The sequence below is a fragment of the Salvelinus fontinalis genome, chromosome 29 (genome assembly GCF_029448725.1).
Source record: "Salvelinus fontinalis isolate EN_2023a chromosome 29, ASM2944872v1, whole genome shotgun sequence".
Classification (NCBI taxonomy): domain Eukaryota; kingdom Metazoa; phylum Chordata; class Actinopteri; order Salmoniformes; family Salmonidae; genus Salvelinus; species Salvelinus fontinalis.
In genome coordinates this window covers 41,053,826-41,069,319 of record NC_074693.1, presented here as the reverse complement: position 1 = coordinate 41,069,319, position 15,494 = coordinate 41,053,826, and the positions used below count along the sequence as shown (strand labels likewise).

The following is a 15,494-nucleotide window of genomic DNA, read 5'->3' as shown; positions in this document are numbered from 1 at the left end:
TCTCCCGAATCATTTATACCAGCGTGACACCAGCCTACTGTGCATTTTTTTGTAGGCTATAGCCATGAAATAATAAAAAACCCTAAATAATTCATTTTCATTCCTTCTTAGGCTCCCTGTTTGGCTCCTGACCTATTAAGAGTGTGTATATGCTGTTTAATAGGACATGTAGTCTATTTGAAATGATGTTTGCTTCTTACAAATCACCTCTTCATGTTTATTCAAATACTTTTCATTCAAATCCATATGGTTAGGTTTCAATGCGTAAGAAACAATTGCTAGGTCCAGGTAGTCAAAAAAATAGATAGGTGTTGGTTAAATTGTTTGATTTGAATGAATGAATGAGTGAATTTGGAGCAGCAGTTTCTTTTCCTGTGAGCACAGGGCGGTTTTTAGCGGAGCGGTAGGAAAGCACATGGAGCACCGGGAGCGGTGAGCGGGATTTCTAACCACTCAACTCTGCTTACATGATCTGACATGAAGTAATCATAGCCGTGACATAACAGCCCGTAACAGCCCCACGGTCCGTTTACGAGAATTAACACTGTCACACTGATAGTCAAAGTGCCACAGCTGTACTCTGTCACCATGTTAGGTAAGTAGTTCCATTCCTCCATCCCTGCCAGACACACTGTGCTGTTGACCCTTCTCTACTGTATCAACTTTTAGTGTGGAAACCCAGTTGTGTGTAGCTACTGTACAGAGGAAAGCCTAGAAGCACTATTGGAGCACTTACAGGCTCTTTCCTGTGTTGCTGCACCTTTGCTCTGTTGCTCCGGGACACTAGTAAAATTACCCATTGAGCTTTAACAAGCGCTTTGGTCCGTACGGTGTCTCCAGAACGAGTCTATGAGTGTGATTGGAGGGGGTTGATGGGGTGATCGGGGGGGGAAAGAGGGCCTCATTTGTCTGACGGAGCTCTGTTCAGGGTCACGGCACCCCGCTTACCTCCCAAACCCCCAAACTCCCTACCCCCACCCATCTCCACTACAGACCCTTCACCTTACACACACATAGACCCTGTATCTCTCCCGAGCCTTCATTATATCATGCCATTAGAGTCCGCTAAAACCTGGGGCCCTCAGAAAGAACCCGCCTTGTCTTCTGGGCCTGGCGGGCTAGGGGGTTTTGGAGGAGAACACTGAGGGAGCTGTGTGAACCCGTGCCAGTAGAATGTACCGTGTGTGCCCCTACACATCACATATTTTAGCAGAGCGCAGGACATGGCTGTGTGAACATACTGTACTGGTACAATGACACGTGAACCCTCTCAAGAGACCAACCTCCAACCCCCTCACCCCTTTCAAGTTAGGCCCTGCATGCCTTCCTGTCTGCAACCCAACGGCCCAACAGACGTTTCAGGCATGTTTTAAAAGGATCCCTTATATTGCGTTTTTAGTTACCAGCGAGTCAACCAAGAAGCTGCAGGCTACGATCTCCACTGTGTCCACGATGTTGCTGAAGGGTTTGCAGGCCGCTACCTCCATGGTCAGCTGGGTAAATCATGCAAACCAAGAGCACATGTTACATACCATTGGCAAACAATTATGAAAGTTGTCGGTTGGAATTTCTGGGAAATGAAGGGACGTTATAGCTTTACACTTGGACAATTCGCGATTGATGACTAAGTTGATTGAAAACGAGTCAGCAGCACGGTCACTTTTGGTGAAAAGCATTGTGAAAAGCATTGTGAAAAGCATTCTGTTCAAACAGTAAGACTGTAATTTACGACAAGAGATAGCAGAAATATTGCATATCTAATTTCCTTCTTATGCTACAGGGGGGAAAACCAAGGCATTAACAAACTGTTAAGACACAAATACTTACAGAAGTCCTGACCCACTCTATGTATTGCCTGAAATAACCAACAATGGTTCGCTTGTACTTTTCCGTTTCCTAATGGAGAGAGGAATAATATGTTAGCTACTGAGTTTTATTGTAGCATTGAAATGTAAACAATTACTGGGAAGCCATAGTAATCACCTGGTTGACGACTTGTGTTGCATTCTGGGAGATGAGATACTGTGCTGCTTCGATGGTCGCCAGTACATCGGCGACTTTGTTCTGGACAGAACAGAGCAAAAATAATGCTCAAGAAGCTTTCATAAGAGTCTATGGAGCTGCTACGGAGTCGTCGTTCAGTGTTTATGGGTGTACTACGAATGCTTGACGTTGACTGAGTCAGCGCGAACTGTTGGGGTACGTGGTTCGCAGGAGGCCCACTTACCGGCAGGTCTGAGGCCGTCCTCTCCAGTAGTCTGATGCTCTGGTTCAGCATACTCTTTACAGGGGAAATGCACAACACACAACACACCCCAGAGGTTTAAAGGTCAGGGTTTAGAGACATGAGGTCATTGATAACCGCTAAAACACACACCACTGAAACACAGGGGGGACGAGACAGGCACAAGCATCACCGCCTTGATAATACGGTCCTGCTGTTACAACACACATGGGGGGGGGGGGGGGGGGGGGAAGAGCAGCATGCTTCCCACTGGGAGGATACTCCCAACAACGTCATCTCATGTGGATTTTGGTCGTGAGAAATGTGCTGCAAAACATGTCAAAACCCCAATTAAAGTGCTTTCACATGAATTCGTAATACATTTTTTCAATACCATTTGAACACGTGAAGACCACTCGTGACGACTGATACTGTTCCGTGCAACACGTAAAAAGTGACAAACTCCATGCTGGTCCCCAGTATACAGTACGTACATGGTCATTAGTCAGCACATGCACCAGAATATTGAAGAATAATTACAGGATTAAAAATTACAGACAGACTAATCTACATATCCTGAAGACTGATTCATTTTTTTAGGCATGTAACGGACCCAATCTTGCTCATGCTAAATCAATCATGTCCTACAGGTCTGAATCAGCATACTGCACTACATATCCTGACCTGAAAAGAGAATGAACGTTCATGGTAATGGTCAGGGCATGCAGGGAAAGCCCCTTGGATTCGAGGTACAAGGAACATGGACAACTCACACTAGTGGTGGGCACCAATATCAATTATTCAATATGATATCAATAATTTGATATGATGTCGATATGAGCAAGGCATGTCATCAACCTCAACATTACAAGACGAACACAGGTCCCATTGTGGAGACACACGCTTACCCTCGCTCTAACATATTTCTTGGTAGCCATTAGTTGAAGTAAAAAGAGTTAAAGGGGAAATATATGAAAAAAAAAAGATAAGACAGACCTCTAAAACTCAGCCTTTCTTGGTAACAAGATTGCAGTTCGTGGAATTACTTTGAAGTACACTGACTATTAATGGGTATATTATCATATTCTGGGAAAGGCACATTATATGTGGCCTACAGGGATGTCATGTAAGTACCGTATATATTGTTGGGTCCTTTTAACATATGCCTTTTAAAGAGTAAAATACTTGTGTGAGGTGTAGCAAAATATATGATTGATTTGCCCATGTGAATGTAACAGTCAACTACTACAATATTCTAGCTTTGCGTGTCTTTCAGGGTTCTAATATCCTGACTGCACAACCATTGATACCTGGGTCAAATACATATGTCAGATGTGCTGCACTTGGTTTGGATTGCCCGGTACAATGCAACCAATGGAATAGTCCCAAAAGAGCAAACCATTTTATACGTACTCCCAAAAGCGTACAAATAAATCAAGCGCACCGCATACATTTTCAACTATTTGAAAGTATCTGACCTACGTGTTTGACCCGGGTCTGATTCTTGTAGGTCAATAATGCCTATATGTCTCTCTAGCTCTATAGTCTACAGAATTTGAGTGATACAGTCAATACAGACCCATAGAATAACCCTTTTTGGTTCCAGGTAGGTTCCTTTGTGGAAAGGATTCTACATGGAACCCAAAAGGGTTCTACCTGAAACAAAAAAGGGTTCTTCAAAGGGTTCACCTATGAGGACAGCCGAAGAAACGTATTACGTTCTAGATATAGCACCTTTTTGTCTGAAAGGGTAGATAGAGCACGACTACGGGCCATGGCCATTTCTGCCAGTCTAGTGAAGCCGAGCATTGAAGTGCCCAGACATGGATGTTAATCTAAAAAAGAATGATTGAAGATAGATTGTTGATTACCATGGCCTGCTCCATAGGGATGACCTGCTGACTGTGGATCTGCCGGAGACTGTTGGCGTGGCCCTTTAGAGAGGTCTGGAGGGGCCCCTTGGGCTGTGGACACACACACACAGACAGAGGTTCAGAGTAGACACACATAAACACATACAAAGAGGTAATCATAATAGTATCCAAAAGGTCACCATTGTTCAGCACCCCTGGACAATGTGCCTTGCTCAAGGGCACAGCAACAGATTTTTCACCTTGTTGTCTCAAGGATTCGAACCAGTAACTTTTCGGATACTGTCCCAATGCTCTAACCTCGAGGCTACCACACACACAGTACCAGTAAAAAGTTTGGACACACCTACTCATTCAAGGGTTTTTCTTTATTTTTATTAGACATCAAAACTGAAATAACACATATGGATTCATGTAGTAACCAAAAAAAGTGTTAAACAAATCAAAATATATTTTATGTTTGAGATTCTTCAAAGTAGCCACCCCTTGTCTTGCTGACAGCTTTGCACACTCTTGGCATTCTCACATCTCAACATCAACATTTCAGAGGAGACTGCGTGAATCAGGCCTTCATGGTCGAATTGCTGCAAATAAACCACTACTAAAGGACACCAATAATAAGAAGAGACTTGCTTGGGCCAAGAAACACGAGTAATGGACATTAGATCGGTGGAAATCAGTCTTTTGGTCTGATGAGTCCAATTTAATTTTTTTAATAATTTTTTTATTTTTATAACATACAACATACTTGCAGTGAAGCTGCTCAACAACTACATCACACTAGTCATCTAACAGACTCCCATCCAGAGCGACACACAGAAGCAACCAGGGTCAACGCCCTGCTCAAGGGCACGTCGACAGATCTCCCACAAGGTCAAAAACAGGGACCCGAACCATCGATCCACCAGCCACCGGCCCAAGCTTCCAACCACCAGGCCACCAGCCCTCCAAGATCCCCCCCACAGTTCTCCAAGAGCTGCCCCTCAACCATCCGAAACTCCCACAGAAAATAAATAATAATAATCCCGCCCCAGACACCCCCTCCATGCACCAAAACCAACAAAATGAACAAAAGAGAAAAAATATAAAGACAAAGGAAAACAGAAAACAACCATGTAAAAAAACAAAAGACATGAAGGACAACAAAAATCATAACAGCAAGGCCAACTGAATATGTTAGAGTGCATGTATGGCACTATTTACGCATTTGTCCATGTATGTGCACATGTGCGCATTTGAATGGGAGTGTGTGTATATGCATGTGTACAAACACTTGTACGGCATCAACCTCAGGCAAACCAGCATTAACTGTAACAACACTGCCCCTCAGTGTCATTCAAAGTTTTATTTGGACTTTAAAAAAAAACTTTGATCTGTCATTCTATCTCCCGCCCAGCAACTCCACTCCCACTTGTCTCCAATTCCACATCCCAACCCTCAGCTTCCCTCAGCCCATCCCATCCCACCTCCCATCCCATCTCTACTGACAACCCTCTTCAGTTTTCTACGCACCACACATCTTTCAACTGTGCTGTGATGTTTAACATACAATTTGTATCTATCTAATCGAAATAGAATCCACAGATTGCAAGTTGAAGATAAATACTTTGACTAAGAGTATTAGTAATTGACTGACCCGGTCTCTCCAGATCACCCAACAGTACTATTTCAAGGGTGAATTTTAGACCAATGCTATGCATTTTCTGCTAATCCTGAACCCGAACCTGAACCTGAGACCAGAAACAGGCTACCTGAGAGCAATAGCAAAATAAATGGTCTATTGATTCTGTATCATCACAACAACAACATCTGCAGAGATTCGATGATTGTATGCCCCAAATATTCAACATTTTGTTGGTGGCAAGAATCTTTTTTCTTGTTTTACCCCTTTTTCATGGTATCCATTTGGTTACAGTCTTGTCTCATCGCTACAACTTCTGTATAGACTCGGGAGAAGCAAAGGACGAGAGCCGTGCGTCCTCCAGCCGTGCGTCCTCCAGCCGTGCGTCCTCCAAAACACAACCCAACTGCTTCTTGACACAATGCCCACTTAACCCAAAAGCCAGCCGCACCAATGTGTTGGAGGAAACACTGTACACCTGGCGGGCGTGTCAGCATGCACTGCGCCTGGCCCGCCACAGGAGTCGCTAGTGCGCGGTGGGACAAGGACATGCCAGCCAAACCCTCCTCTAACCCGGATGACACTGGGCCAATTGTGCACCGCCCCGTGGGTCTCCCGGTTGACTCCGGTTGCGACAGAGCCTGGACTCTAACCCAGAATCTCTAGCGGCACAGCTAGCACTGCGATGCAGTGCCTTAGACCACTGCGCCACCCGGGAGGCCCTAAAGTCTTGAATCTTGCATCGTTTTATATATCAACTCATACACCCAGTGTCATGGAATCGGTTCATCAAAATCTCTTCCCAACTATTTTGCAATCTGTATGGCACCACTGTCAACATCCTGGTTCTCAAATGAAACTGGTATACTTTCCTATTTATGCTATTTTTATTCCCCCACCAGTTTTGATCCTTTATATTGGGCAGACAGACCAGTTCCCTACCTCCTCCCGCTGCGACCCGCCTCCTCCATTTTGGGGGTAATGCTGTATTCAATTGTTTGTAATTTTGGATTGAGCAGACCTTCCCATACAATTCTAATAACTCCATGAAAGACATAACTCTACCATTCTAATTTACAATATAATTTAAAAACAAAATGCCCTTTTCAAACATCTTTCCCATAAATACAGGTGTTTTATCAACCAGCACATCTGAGTTCAGCCATAATATTTGTTGTAATATTTGTTCTATCTTTTCAGGGAGATGAAATTGAAATTGTAGCCAGATCTGCAATGCTCGTTTGAAAAAGAAAGATACTTTGAAAATAGTATCATTTTCAATTAATTGAAAATGAGACATGGCAATCTGCACAAAAGCAAAAAGGCCATTTTTAAACAATAGATGAGCTTTTCTTAGTAATCTACTTGAGAACCATTTAGGGTTCAAGTAAAACGTTTGAATAAGTGAAGCTTTTAGAGATATTTTGGGATGATATATGATATATTTACCTCTCCGTGGTTGCAGGATCTTGTCTATTTTTGACAAGTTTTCTATTGAAATTCATTGTGGAAAGCTCATTTATATATTTTGTGATATAAATACCAAGAATGTCTACTTCACCGTCAGCCCATTTTACAGGTAAACTGCAGGGTAATGTAAAAGTTATATTTTTTAAAGATCCAATACGCAATATTGTACACTCATCATAAATAGGTTTTAGTCCAGAGAGTCCAGAAAAGTTATCTAGATCTTCAATGAGACATTGCAGGGATCTAGCTTGCGGACTTAATATAAAACTTGAGACATCGGCATACATTGACACCTTTGTTTTTAAGCTTAAACCTTGGATTTTTAATCCACTAATGCTGTTATTTGATCTGATTTTAATAGCTAACATTTCGATGGCCATAACGAATAGATATGGTGACATCGGACACCCATGTTTACCTCCTCTTGATAATTCAAAACTCTCTGAGAAGTAGCTGCTATGTACTATTTTACACTGGGGTTGCTATACATTACTTTTACCCATTTTATAAGATAATCACCAAAATTGAATGAATAAAATACAGTCTTCCTTAATCAAAGGCCTTTTAAAAATCTGCTATAAATACCAGGCCTGGCTTCTTAAATGTTTCATGATCCATTATTTCTAGTAGTTGTCGTATATTATCTCCAATGTATCGTCCATGTAAAAAACCTGTCTAATCAGGATGAACAATACCTGGTAAAACCTTTTTAATTATGAGTGCTATGCATTTCGCTCGTATTTTTGCATCACAACATTGAAGAGAAAAAGGCCTCCAGTTTTTAAGATAGACTGGATCTTTATATTTACCATCTGGGTCTTGTTTTAACAATAGTGAAATCAGACCATCCTGCTGAGTACCTGACAGACTACCATTTATATAGGAGTAGTTCAAACAAGCTAACAATGGAGCTTTGAGTATATCAAAAAAGGCTTGATATACCTCTACCGGTAAGCCATCAAGCCCTGGGGGTTTTCCAGACTGAAAGGATTTAATTACCTCAAAAAGTTATTCCTCTGTAATTTGTCCTTCGCACTGAGCTTTCTGTACATTTGTTAAAAAACATTTTTTTTATTCTTTGGAAAGAATTCCTCACAGTAATTGTCATTCAGTGGGTGAGGATAAGACGGAAAAGAGAACTTCTGCTTAAAATATTTAGCTTCCTCTTTTAAAATGTGTCCTGTGTTGGAGATTCTGAAAGAATTTGATGCATTGTTCTCCATATTCCATCCAGTTTGCTTTATTTTTGTAATAGATTACATTAGATCATTCTTGAATAAGTTCCTCCAGTTGTTTTTGTTTTTCCACAAAGTTATTTTGTATCTCTGTGGTATCATTTTTATTCCTATCTAACTGTATTAGTTCATGTATTTCCCTTGTTAGTCTTGTTTCTTTAGCCAGAAACTGCTTTTTTATTATTGATGAACGTTGAATTGAATGACCTCTGATATCCCAAACAATAAGGGGATTTGCTGAACCTATTATGACTCCAAATTTGAGACTTTTGGTCCCAACCGCCGTGTCTTTGTGAGACGCAGAGTAGGTGAACGGATGATCTCAACATGTGTGGTTCCCACCGTGAAGCATGGAGGAGGAGGTGTGATGGTGTGGGGATACTTTGCTGGTGACACTGTCAGTGATTTATTTAGAATTCAAGGCACGCTTAACAAGCATGGCAACCACAGCATTCTGCAGCGATACGCCATCCCATCTGGTTTGCGCTTAGTGGGACTATCATTTGTTTTTCAACAGGATAATGACCCAACACACCTCCAGGCTGTGTAAGGGATATTTTACCAAGAAGAAGAGTGATGGAGTGCTGCATCAGATTACCTGGCCTCCACAATCGTCCGACCTCATCCCAATTGAGATGGTTTGGGATGAGTTTGACTCCAGAGTGAAAAAAAAGGGAAGGGAAAAGCAGCCAACAAGTGCTCAGCATATGTGGGAACTCCTTCAAGACTGTTGGAAAAGCATTCCAGGTGATGCTGGTTGAGAGAATGCCAAGAGTGTGCAAAGCTGTCATCAAGGGAAAGGGTGGCTACTTTGAAGAATCTAAAATCTAATATATATATATATATAATATATTTAACACTTTTTTGGTTACTACATGATTCCATGTGTGTTATTTCAGTTTTGATGTCTAATAAAAATAAAGAAAAACCCTTGAATGAGTAGGTATGTCCAAACCTTTGACTGGTACTGTAAATAAACACACAGGTTCCGATAAACAAACACATACGCACACACACACGCGCTCACACACAGATGTTGTCATTCAAATACCCTGTTGTAAACTAGTCCTACATACATACATTCATGTACGTATAGATTTATAAATATTTAGAGCAATATGCAATCTGTGCAAAACTCTACAATACACAGACCTACACAGACCCACTTAGCATAAGAGACTGCCTTAATCAATGAATGTAATGCAGCATAAAAACTACATAGTCAACCCACAGAATTACATACAGAATCAAGTAATTTATAGGATCTCTATGGGTGAACCATTCTCAGTGTCCAGCGAGTGTGTGTTTTCTATGCAAACAGGAAAAACGAGTACCAGAATAGATGGGCACCAAATGAATACTAGGGGGCACAGGCATAAGCACATATCACCCCACAGAACACCACTTTAAACTAGCTCCATTGCCCCCGAGCACATGGCAGGCGTAGGAGGACCCAGAGTTGGACTCAGCAACATGTTGGGCCATGAATGGGGAGCTTGTGTGAGCCTCCAACCCCTCAAAGGCAAGGCAGAACATTAAAAAGTGCTTCCACAGACTGCTTCAGTGTGTGTGTGTGTGTGTTTGTCGACAGCAAACCGCCCGCGAGGCTGTGCCGTTGATAAAGACACATGGAGCTTTCACAGTTTTAGATCTGAACTTCCACTCCATTTGATCCCGGTCTTAGATCGTGGCGTAAAATCAAAGGAAGTGCCTTGCAACTGGTACACTGAGAAAACATTGTGCGGATGGTTGGAGCCGTGTCGTTTTTTTGGCAGTTTGTTGTATGTTCCTCTCACCATAAGGTCTGTTTGTGCCTCGAGCTCATTGGCATACGACAGTAGGTCCACCTGAGTCACCCCTTTGTTAACCTGCAAATGAACAGACATAGGATTATAATGCATTATGATGCTGTTATTATGCATAATAACACTTGCCATAAACATGTATGACCCCCCCCTTATGTATTCTCGTCTTACAATTGCATAACAGGCATATAGAGTCAGTTGTGCAACATAGAGATGCATAACATGTTACAAGCCTGATAATAACGCCCTATAAAGGCTCATGCACGCTTATAACAAGTCATAAAGCATTATAGCTGTCGGTTTTAAGTAAAGAGTTACACATGCTGCAGTATGAGGCCATAAGGCCATAAGACGACTGTGTTCCTTGGTAACTTAATGTTCTCCTGAATTCAACAGATTATTCAACAGATTCGGATAGAGAAGACATATACTGAACAAAAATAGAAACGCAAAGTGTTGGTCCCATGTTTCATAAAAGGCCACTCTAAAATGTACAGTTTTGTCACGCAACACAATGCCACAGATGTCTCAAGTTTTGAGGGAGATGCAATTGGCATGCTGACTGCAGGATTGTCCACCAGGGCTGTTGCCAGGGAATGTAATGTTTATTCCTTTACCATAAGCCACCTCCAACATAATTTTTGAGAATTTGTCAGTACGTCCAACCGGCTTCACAACCACAGAACATATGTATAGTGTCGTGTGGGCGAGCGGTTTGCTGATGTCAACGTTGTGAACAGAGTGCTCCATGGTGGCGGTGGTGTTATGGTAGGGGCAGTCAGAAGCAACAGACAACGAACACAATTGCATTTTATCGATGGCAATTTTAATGCACAGAGAAACCTTGACGAGATCCTGAGGCCCATTGTCGTGTCATTCATCCACCTCCATCACCTCATGTTTCAGCATGACAATGCAAGGCTCCTTGTCACAAGGATCTGTATACAATTCCTAGAAGCTGAAAATGTCCCAATTCTTCCATGGCCTGCATACTCACTAGTCATGTCACCCATCGAGCATGTTTGGGATGCTCTGGATCGACGTGTACGACTGCGTGTTCCAGTTCCCGCCAATATTCAGCAACTTTGCACAGCCATTGAAGAGGAGTGGGACAACATTCCACAATCAACAGCCTGATCAACTTTATGCAAAGGAGACGTGTCGCGCTGCACGAGGTAAATGGTGGTCACACCAGATACCGACTGGTTTTCTGATCCACACCCTAACCTTTTTTTAAGGTATCTGTGACCAACAGATGCACATCTGTATTCCCAGTCATGTGAAATTCATAGATTAGGGCCTAATGAATTTATTTCAATTGACTGATTTCCTTACACAAACTGTAACTCAGTAAAATCGCTGAAAATGTTGCATGTGGCATTTATATTTACGTTCGGTATAAATAGTCTGATGTATAGGGGTGGAAAACTGCCAAGATTATTGATTATGTAACACTGATTTTGGCAAGTGTAGCTATAAACTATTCAATCTCTAGAGATACATCAGTATTTCCACAATATTCCCTTAACAGCCGCTGTGAAATCGTTGCCTTCACCGCTAAATAAATACAAAAATGATTACCTAGCTTGTAATCCTGGAAATGTAGCCAACTCTATTAACAGATGTAAAGCTGTATGTCCAAGCAAGACCCCAGGAAGACCCCAGTTGCCGCCCGCTCCCTAGTAAAAGATCCCAAATCTGTATGTGCATATGTAGTGTCTTGGCCCTCATTCGGTACTGTACAGCCAAGAAGGGATGTCTGTAGTATGTTACATGAAGTCAATGGAGCAGTACTACAGTATAACCACAGAGCCAGATTGTAAATGAGTACATCAGACTTTTTAAACCATCTTGCTGGTGTTCCTCGCAATTCATCATACTCTTTGCATTTGTGTTATTTAAACCAAAATCCTAAATCCATTCTGTTATCCCGTCGTAAATGTACATCCTAAAATGAGATAAGACATGATTTGACAGTTAAGTTAGTGTAACGGCTATCGTCATATTCCTCCTCGGACGAGGAGAGGCGAGGCGGATCGGACCAATACGCAGAGTGGTTAGGGTTCATAATGATTTATTATAACGGAACTGAAACTGACTTACAAAACAAATAAACGATGTGCATAAACCGATACAGTACCGTGTGGTGCAACAAACACCGACACGGTAACAAACACCCACAAAACACACGTGAAACCCAGGCTGCCTAAGTATGATTCTCAATCAGGGACAACGATTGACAGCTGTCTCTGATTGAGAATCATACCTGGCCGAACACAAACATCCCAACATAGAAAATCAAACATAGACAAACCCACCCAACTCACGCCCTGACCAACTAAATAAATACAAGAAAAAGGAAAAACAGGTCAGGACCGTGACAGTTAGGATGTTTCTGTAATACCTACCGTGGTTACTATTTTATAAATTCTTCTTGCATTCGGGAACTTAAGTTTTCTTGCCAAGATAAGTCACTACTGTAGGATGCTTTTAAGCAGGTTAGCATCTGAAATGATAACTATCTTTAGGTTGAGTTATGTGTTGTACGAGTACACTAGTGTGCCTCTTGAAGGTACAAAAGTATTCAAACCCCTTTACTTTTTCCACATTTTGTGACGTTACAGCCTTATTCTAAAATGGATTAAATACAAAAAAATCCTCAGCAATCTACACACAATACCCCATAATGATGAAGCGAAAACAGGTTTTTAGAAATACCTTATTTACATAAGTATTCAGACCCTTTGCTATGAGACTTGAAATTGAGCTCAGGTGCATCCTGTTTCCATTGACCACTTCTATATGTTGACATACCCTACATTACTCATCTCATATGTATATATTGTACTGAATACCATCTACTGCATCTTGCCTATGCCGTTCTGTACCATCACTCATTCATATATTTTTATGTACATATTCTTCCTCCCTTTACACTTGTGTGTAAAGGTAGTTGATGTGAATTGTTTGGTTAGATTACTCGTTGGTTATTACTGCATTGTCGGAACTAGAAGCACAAGCATTTCGCTACACTCGCATTAACATCTGCTAACCATGTGTACGTGACAAATAACATTTGATTTGATTTGATCCTTGAGATGTTTCTACAAATTGATTGGAGTCCACCTGTGGTAAATTCAATTGATTGAACATGATTTAGAGGCACGCACCTGTTTATATAAGGTCCCACAGCTGACAGTGCATGTCAGAGCAGCAGCCTCCATCATTCTTAAATGGAAGAAGTTTGGAACCACCAAGACTCTTCCTAGAGCTGGCCGCCCGGCCAAACTGAGCAAATGGGGGAGAAGGGCCTTGGTCAGGGAGGTGACCAAGAACCTGATGGTCACTCTGACAGAGCTCTAGAGTTCCTCTGTGGAGATGGGAGAACGTTCCAGAAGGACAACCATCTCTGCAGCACTCCACCAATCAGGCCTTTATGGTAGAGTGGCCAAACAGAAGCCACTCCTCAGTAAAAGGCACATAACAGCCCACTTGGAGTTTGCCAAAAGGCACCTAAAGACTCTCAGACCATGAGAAACAAGATTCTCTGGTCTGATGAAAACAAGATTGAACTCATTGGCCTGAATGCCTACGGTGAAGAGTGGAGGTGGTAGCATGATGCTGTGAGGATGTTTTTCAGCAGCAGGGACTGGGAGACTAGTCAGGATCAAGGCAAAGATGAAGGGAGAAAAGTACAGAGAGATCCTTGATGAAAACCTGCTCCAGAGCACTCAGGACCTCAGACTGGGGCAAAGATTCACCTTCCAATAGGACAACGACCCTAAGCACACAGCCAAGACAACACAGGAGTGGCTTCGGGACAGGTCTCTGAATGTCCATGAGTGACCCAGCCAGAGCCCGGACTTGAACCCAATCGAACATCTCTGGAGAGACCTGAAAATAGCTGTGCAGCAACGCTCCCCATCCAACCTGACAGAGCTTGAGAGGATCTGCAGAGAAGAATGTGAGAAACTCCCCAAATACAGGTGTGCCAAGCTTGCAGCATCATTTCCCAAGAACTCAAGGCTGTAATTGCTGCCAAAGGTACTTCAACAAAGTACTGAGTAAAGGGTCTGAATACTTATGTAAATGTGATATTTCCATTTTTTTTAGGAGAGGAAGCCAAAGTAGACTATTATTTATTTACCCTTCATTTACCAGGTAAGTTGACTGAGAACATAATATATTTTACAGCAACGACCTAGAGAAGAGTAACAGGGGGAGGAGAGGGGTGAGCCAATTAGAAGCTGGGGGATGATTAGGTGGCCATGATGGTATGAGGGCCAGATTGGGAATTTAGCCAGAACACGATAAGTGCCATGGGATCTTTAGTGACCACAGAGAGTCACGACACCCATTTAACGTCCCATCCGAAAGACGGCACCTTACGAAGGGCAATGTCCCCTTCACTGCCCTGGGGCATTGGGATGTCCTTAGAGCAGAGGGAAGAGTGCCCCTCCCTGGCCCTCCAACACCACTCACTATTAAGACGAAAGAGAGGAGGACACCATACTTTTGACATAAAGGAGAGAAGAAAAGTGGAGGAAGCCACATTAAACGATAGAAATGAATGCTAGGAGACCAGGAAAGAAAGTCATTTTAGATTGAGATGCCCCCTCAATGCCAGTATAATACCTCCTCTAGATAGGCTGCGTAGTTGATCCTGTCGACCCCCGTCTCAGAGAAGCCAATGAGGTTCTGCTTCCCCTCAGACTCCAGCAGGACGATAACTCTCAGGTCAATCTTCACATCGTTAAACATCTTCCCCACCTCCTTGGTGTACTGGAAACAGAGAGGGAGAACAGTCAGTTTACAAAAAGGATAAGCAATAGCTATGAATGCAGTATGTATTGGCGACACATGTGTTATGAAGCAGGCGCTAGTCTGTTTGTTTACGCCATATAGACCATAGAAATGGAATAGAAATAGACTTCTATGGCCGAGACCACTGTTTCAGAGACAAGCCTCGAAGAAAATGGTGCTAAAAACAAACTTGTTTACACGTTAGACCAGCCAGTGTCACGCAAACCCCTTTGTTTTTGATTTGTGTGTGTTGGGGTAAAGGACTCTGTTACTCTGGCAACATAAACTTTACATTGAGCTCCATTCAAATTCTTAATTCGCAGAGGGTCCTCCTAGGCAACCCCATTCATTGATACAGAGTACAGATTAGGACGGCCTGTTTTCGTTTCATTTTGTTTTTTAAACTGGTATAATTGGACCCAAAAAATACAGCGAGGAGTTGTTTTTTTAGCCACAAGCGACACA

General features: G+C 42.4%; 1 protein-coding gene across 18 annotated transcripts in view; it reads right to left on the bottom strand.

Annotated features, from left to right (window-relative positions):
• Window positions 1–15,494, bottom strand: part of LOC129827983 (prominin-1-A-like) — a 115,859-nt gene that overhangs the window by 9,247 nt on the left and 91,118 nt on the right. For 13 of the 18 annotated variants that reach the window (XM_055889338.1, XM_055889344.1, XM_055889345.1 and 10 more), the window contains 8 exons: window positions 14,862–15,008; window positions 10,218–10,289; window positions 4,096–4,188; window positions 3,133–3,150; window positions 2,228–2,281; window positions 1,984–2,064; window positions 1,828–1,896; window positions 1,404–1,493 (listed from right to left, as the gene is read on the bottom strand). In XM_055889338.1, the coding sequence (XP_055745313.1) occupies window positions 1,404–1,493; window positions 1,828–1,896; window positions 1,984–2,064; window positions 2,228–2,281; window positions 3,133–3,150; window positions 4,096–4,188; window positions 10,218–10,289; window positions 14,862–15,008 (624 nt within the window). The remainder of the gene's footprint in view (window positions 1–1,403; window positions 1,494–1,827; window positions 1,897–1,983; window positions 2,065–2,227; window positions 2,282–3,132; window positions 3,151–4,095; window positions 4,189–10,217; window positions 10,290–14,861; window positions 15,009–15,494) is intronic. The other 5 variants (XM_055889339.1, XM_055889343.1, XM_055889346.1 and 2 more) reach the window with 1 other exon arrangement.